Source organism: Lolium perenne, chromosome 5 (genome assembly GCF_019359855.2).
Source record: "Lolium perenne isolate Kyuss_39 chromosome 5, Kyuss_2.0, whole genome shotgun sequence".
Classification (NCBI taxonomy): domain Eukaryota; kingdom Viridiplantae; phylum Streptophyta; class Magnoliopsida; order Poales; family Poaceae; genus Lolium; species Lolium perenne.
This window is the reverse complement of record NC_067248.2, coordinates 35,550,412-35,557,138: the sequence shown is the minus strand read 5'-3', so window position 1 is coordinate 35,557,138 and position 6,727 is coordinate 35,550,412. Positions and strand designations below refer to the sequence as shown.

At 46.8% G+C, this 6,727-nt stretch overlaps 1 protein-coding gene across 1 annotated transcript; it reads left to right on the top strand.

Moving 5' to 3' along the window:
• Positions 1 to 1,320: 1,320 nt before the first annotated feature.
• Positions 1,321 to 6,412, top strand: LOC127298583 (disease resistance protein RGA2). Its single transcript, XM_051328433.2, has 2 exons — positions 1,321 to 5,327; positions 5,420 to 6,412. Exons 1-2 carry the CDS (start codon positions 1,412 to 1,414, stop codon positions 5,497 to 5,499), a joined length of 3,996 nt encoding a protein of 1,331 aa, XP_051184393.1. The 5' UTR covers positions 1,321 to 1,411; the 3' UTR covers positions 5,500 to 6,412.
• Positions 6,413 to 6,727: the final 315 nt, after the last annotated feature.

Sequence of the window (6,727 nt, the reverse complement as noted above, 5' to 3'; positions counted from 1 at the left end):
TTTTTCATTTCAACATACTTCCAAATATTACAAATTGGAAGATTATTTTACACAAACTAATACATAGTTTGGAACATGGTTTACACAAACTAATACATAGTTTGCACCATGGTGGACACAAATATAAATATTTTAAAAATAGAAACCAGTTGTGTTGATTTCCGTATGTTCGCTGCCAAGAAAGAACATTCGAGGGCACACCCAGTCACCCAAACTGGAAAATCCAGCGGGAGGATTGACGGTGCCCTTGTTGGTTCTACCGATGGCGAACAGACAGAAACCTTCCACTACTGGCTTCGTCTGGCCCGTAGCCAGATTCGCTGCAAAGAAAGAACACTCTACGTTCTAACTATCGGAGTCCGACTCGGATTCGCCGGTGTGGTAGTGCCTGCGGCAGGCCGTGTCGTCGAAGACCTTGATGACCATCTCACCGTCTCCCTCGTAGAGGAAGGTGAGCTGGCAGCCGGGCTCGAGCGCCAGGTCACGGGCGAACTTGCCCCACCCGGTGTGCAAGTACATCTTGCCCTGCCCGTCGAACAGGACCTCCACGGCCCAGTGGCAGAAGTTGCAGCTGGCCTCCCGTAGCTGCAAATGCGCCGGCTCGACGCCGTCGACGAACTCGGCGAACTTGTCCGGGAGACGCTTGATGCCGAGCGGGTCGTCGTCGATGCGGAGGAGGAACTCGAAGCAGCGTCCCTCCACGTCGGAGGAAGACGAAGAGGGCGCAGGCGACGGCGAGCGTGGGGCCGTAGCTGCTCCACCACGGCGGCCCCTGCCCCGTCCCCGGGGCCATCCAGGGCCGCGGCCTCGACCGCCTCGCCGGCCACCAGGACCCGCCATGGTCTTCCTCGCGGGGCTGGCTGCGTCGCAGGAACACCTAGGCGGCGGAACGCTGGAGCTTTGTGGCGGCTAGGGTTTCTATGGAGGAGTAGATGAGGAAGAAGAAGGCGCGGCCCCTTTATATAGGCCGGAGGCATGCGGTGGCCGCGGGACGCGTGGCGACGCCATTAACGTGGTTGGCGGAGGTGGGCTGCGGCCGCTCGGCAGCCGAGGCATTGCCATTAACGTGGCGCAGACTGCCGAAGCGACGCAGCGGCGCCAGTCGCAGGCGCGTTTGAGAAGACGCATCGACGCAGGGTCGCTGCCAGGCGGGCCCGACGAAACGTCCGCCGGATACGAGCGGACACTTTCGGCGTCCGCGCAGTGTCCGCGGAGACGCATCCGAGACGCATATTTGGGCCAGGTTTGCGTCTCCGCGAACGGCCCGGTCACTTTGCGTCGCCCCGCTGGAGAGGGTGCCAGACGCATTTCCGGTCACGGCGGACGAAAACGACCATTTACGTCGCGCCGCTGGAGATGCCCTTAGCAACGACTTGGCTTATGACTAGGACTCATCAAAGGGTCAATTTTCATGGTATACATCAGCAATTTTTCCCTCTCCACACCACATAGCAACTACTCCAGCTCCAGGGTTAGTAAAATTCATCATTTGTTCATTCCTAGCCCTCCTTTCCCACGAGCACACACCAAAGAAGAATCCATCACAGATATGGCTGCCTCTGCAGCACTCGTTTTTGCAGGGAAGTCTGTGGCAACGCCGGCTATATCCTTCTTGATCAACAAGGCTTTCAGCTACATCGACGAATACTTCAAATCCAAAGACATGGATGAGGTGAAGAATCGGCTACTACGGGCCATGCCGCAGATCCAGGCGGTGTTGGATGTCGTCAGCCCGGAACATGTCAGGGGGCAGAGCAGCGCGCTAGATGCATGGCTTTGGCAGCTTAGGGATGCAGTCGAGGCGGCGGAGGACGCCATCGATGAGCTTGAATACTACGAGCTCGAAGAGAAGGCCAAGCACCAAAGGGTTAGCGACTGGGGTTCTCCTTTCGGTAAGATGAAGCACAAGTTTGTCAAGTCTGTTAAGAGTGGCCCTGTTTTCAGGAAAAATAATCACGGTGAAAGTTTCAAGAGACTGATGAAATCTGTGGATGGTTTAGACAAGGCTGCTGCAGGTGTTGCCAGTTTCCTCAATCTCACAGACCATCTCCGCGGAGGTTCTTCTGCCAGTAGTCAGCAGCAAGTGCAGAAGCTTGTGGACAATAGTCGCCAGACTGATTCCACATTAAGTGCAACCATTTTTGTTGGACGAGAAAAGGAGAAAGAACAGATTGCCGGTTGGCTGGCCAGCCCGTCAGTTGAATCGGGTGTAACTGGGGTGACAAGGAACAAGAGTATACCTATTATTTCAGTGGTTGGTCATGGTGGCATGGGGAAAACTACTTTGGCTCAGAGCATATGCGAACAAGAGGAGGTTTTGAAGCATTTTAAGGTGATCTGGATTACTGTATCTACTAGCTTTGACGCGACATCCATGACAAGTAAAATACTGGAATGTGCTACAGGCGTAAAACCAAGCGCTGATCATTTGGAACCACTACAGAGAAATCTCATAGAGAAACTCAAGTCTATTAATTTTTTGCTAGTTTTGGATGACGTGTGGGAAGATAAAAGGAGAGATGAATGGGAGAAGTTATTTGCTCCACTGAGGAAATTGAACACCAGGAGCAAAATTTTGTTGACAACCCGAATGCAATCTGTAGCGGACATGGCTGCAAAGGTGATGGGAGTCAAAGGAGATCAGTGCCTGACACTACAAGGACTGGAAGAAGATGAAAATCTCGATCTCTTCATACATCATGCCTTTTCTGGGCTGAACCCAGGAGATTATGTACATTTGAAGTCAACTGGAGGACAAATTGCAAAGAAGCTGGGAGGATGTCCCTTGGTAACAAAGGTCGTGGGTGAGCATTTGCAAGGCAATATAACGCTTGAACATTGGAGCAGATTCTTGGATCAAGGATTGGAACATTTTAAAGGAACTGAAGATGATATTATGAAGGTTCTCAGATTAAGCTACTACCACCTGCCAACAGAGCTGCAGATTTGCTTTCGGTATTGTTGCATATTTCCACAGGACTATGAATTTCAAAAGAAAAAACTGGTGCAACTGTGGATTGGTTCAGGATTGATATCACAGCATGCAAGTGACACTCAAACTTTGGTGGATACTGCAGAACAAGTCTTGGCTCAGCTAACTAGAAAATCATTCTTTGATCTGAAATCCATAGCCATTGGATGGGAACAGTTTGAACATTATGTAATGCATGACTTGATGCATGAATTAGCAAGGAATGTGTCAACTGGTGAATGTGCAAGAATAGATGATCCTGTTCAGCTCAATTACGAGAAGGATACATTGCGACACCTATGCATTGTCAATATTCACAGTTTCTCTGCTGACGAGGTCAAGAAAATCTCCCATTTTAAGAACATACGCACTATTATCATTTTCAGCATTTATAGAAACCGTCGCCAGGTTGAAAATGATATAGCTGGTGCACTTGAAATGGTTATCGAGAGCTCAAAATCATTGCGTCTATTGCATTCAGAACTTTGGAACACATTCTGTCTTGCTGACAAGTTTGGCAACTTAAAACATCTTCGCTATATCTACTTGCACCAGATATCAGCAGGCACGATATGTAGGGTTGCCAAACTGTATCACTTGCTGGTACTTCAATGTGGTTCTGGTTTGGAGACCGAAACATGTGAAGTGAGATATTTAGGGGACCTTGAAGGTTTGCGGTATGTGTCCTATGGAGTGCGTGGATTTGGAAATTTTTGTATAAGCAGGCTCACTTCTCTTCGAGAATTACATGACTACCAGGTAGGAGGAAAAATATGCAACAAAATAAGTGCAATCAGGAACTTCAGAGATCTCCGTGAATTGTCTGTGGGGGGTCTTGACAATGTTAAGAATTACGAAGAAGCTAAGGATGCCAAGTTGAAGGAGAAACAGCTCCTCAACTCGTTGTATTTAGAGTGGTCGACACCTGATCAAATCATGACCGATGACTTGGTTCTTGACCACCTTGAGCCACATGTTAATATTAGGAAATTGTTAATTCGGGGTTATGAGGGTCCCACAATTCCATCTTGGATTGAGAACCGCTCTGTCAAAAACCTGGTATCATTCACATTGATTCGCTGCATAAATTGGGAATACCTTCCCTCTCTTGGCGAGTTAGTATTGCTGAAGAATCTAGAGTTATTCGAACTTCCTAAGCTACGGCAGATTGGTCGGTCATCTGGTGTGTCTAGTAGTACTTCCACGGAGTTGCTGTTACCACAAAGTCTTCATACTTTGCGAGTTAGTGGATGCCAAAATCTGAGGGAGTTACCTATTCTTCCTGCAAGCCTAGGCTATTTTAGCATACATGATGTTTGGCTGACCAAACTTCCTATGATTGGCAAGATATCCTGTCAGGACATCGAGTCCAAATCATCTAACTTGACCAACATATTTGTCACGGACTGTCCATATTTAACTTCGCTGGAAGGGAGCCTTTTGGAGCAAAAACTGTACATGGGAGCCCTCCTTGTCCTAAAAGTTGAGGATTGTACACAATTGGAGTCTGCGTCCATACCATTTGAAGAAATGAAAGAACTTGAGTTGCTCACAATCGACCGATGTCCAAAGTTGAGGATGCTGAGAGATGCCAAAGATATGCTCATGCCACCGTCGCTAAGAGAACTAACTATTGCCTTCTGCGGTGATATGGAAGTTCCACTTTTTGGGCCAGGACAACTGCTCACGAACTTATCTAATCTCAAGCTGCAGAACTGCTCGAGTCTGGTATCTCTGCCCTCTGCGGATGTGTTCAGGAGCCTAGGGTCTCTGCAGTACATGTACATAGAGGGATGCGAGAATCTCTCGTCCTTGGGAGGGCTCGGATCGCTTCCATCCCGCATCAGGTTAAGTATATCTGAGTGCAATAAACTCGCACAGGCTGCTGAGTCCTCGCTAACTCGAGTTACATGTGTTTCTGGTTCTGGTGGCGAAGAAGAGCATCTGGTGGAGCCCAACAGTTCACTTCAGATACATAGTCTTAACATTGATCTACCGTCCTTGCTGCTTGTTGAGCCGCTCCAGAGTCTGTGTCACACTGAAGATTTGCGCATTAGTAATGGGTCAGAGATGGAGAGCTTACCTGAACGATGGCTGCTACAGAACCGTCGATCCCTCCAACACGTGAGCATATACGCAGATTCCCTGAAATCGCTCCCGCCGAGCATGCAAGAACTCTGCACTCTTGAGGATTTAGACCTACGCGGTGCTGGGCAACTCCAGTCACTTCCACATCTGCCCTCCTCCTTGAAGAAACTCGATCTTTCAGGATGCCATCCAGAGTTGGAGAAGAAGATCACAGAACATGGAAACCCCGAATGGAACAAGATTGCTCACGTCCCTTTTGTCCGAATAGGTACATCTCATCCTCACTTGCTTAATTTACTGTTTGGATCTCTATACTGCTGGAACATGCTGATATATGACCTGGTTATGAACTAATGACAGGAGACATGTATTTCGTCATGGGCAAGAAATCCAGCCAAGAAGCTGCCTTCGAGAGTTTATATAGGACAGGGACCAAATAAGATAAGAGGAATGGCTCAGCGCCCCCTCTCCCGCAAACTCAAACACATAAAGGACTAAGATCACTTTATACTCATTCATGAGTTTTATTACGAAGAGGTACAAAATGATCTCAGTCTTCGATGTGTTTGAGCAAAAGTTATACTCCCTCCGTTCCTTTCTATAGTGCCTATAGATTTTTGGTATTTGTTTCATAATATAATGTTGTAGCTTAGCTTTTTTTCAATTACCCCATCCCCGTTCAGCTCCCAAATCGTTCAGCTCCCAAATTTGTTATGGTAAGTTAGGAAGATATGGATTTCCCAAATTTCACGTTGATCTCAAATCGTTCAGCTAGGGGTCTTGTGTAAAAAATACTCTTGCGCTAATTTCCGTGCCAAAAAACTATAGGCACTGTAGAATGAAACAGAGGGAGTATATAGGATAAATCAGATCCTTTCATCCTTTGATCGATGAGTAAAATCAGAAGAGACACAAGAAATTCCGTGGATCCTTAATCACTCTGAAGTTATTATTACATTTGAGCAGGGTATATGTGACCTGTGGACCGTTTATCCTTAACCAATCTGCTAGTTATTTTTTGATCGTGAACAGCAGGCGCTTTGCTTTTGCATTATATTAGAGGGAAATCCATTACATAATGGTGACACAAATGTGCCAAGAGTAAAGAAACTTGCGTGTTTGATTCAGATCTGCTAGTGATAGTGTGATACAGATCCTTGATGTCTGATTCAGTACGTGCAAACTTGCGTGCTGAAAAAACTGTTTTAAGCTAGCTTAGCTGATTGATGAGCATTCTTTTTAATATAATAGAACTTGTTTTTTCCCACCTTAATCTGCATATTGGTAAGCTTATTTTATTTTCCTATTTCCCACCTTAATCTGCTCTTGTTAGGTAGCGCATACAACTATTGTGTGCATATGGTCATAGAGGTGAGTGTATGTACATATTTATGAGCGTCTGTGTTTGCAATGTTTTTTTTAAATGTTAGCAGTACAATTCTCACAAGCTTATTTGTCTCTCAACTCTTTCCTGCTGAACTTGCCCAAACGAAGTCCTGGTTAGAGATATCTCACCCCCGTTATGATTTTGAGATGACACAGAGCAGAGCTATTAGCCAGACGAATGTGATAGCCCACCTTGTGCGAATACGAATATCTACATCCTCGTGGCTCAAAAATATCCGCATCCTTGGAAAACAGTGGCACTTGTTGTTGTTGGTTCCAAAT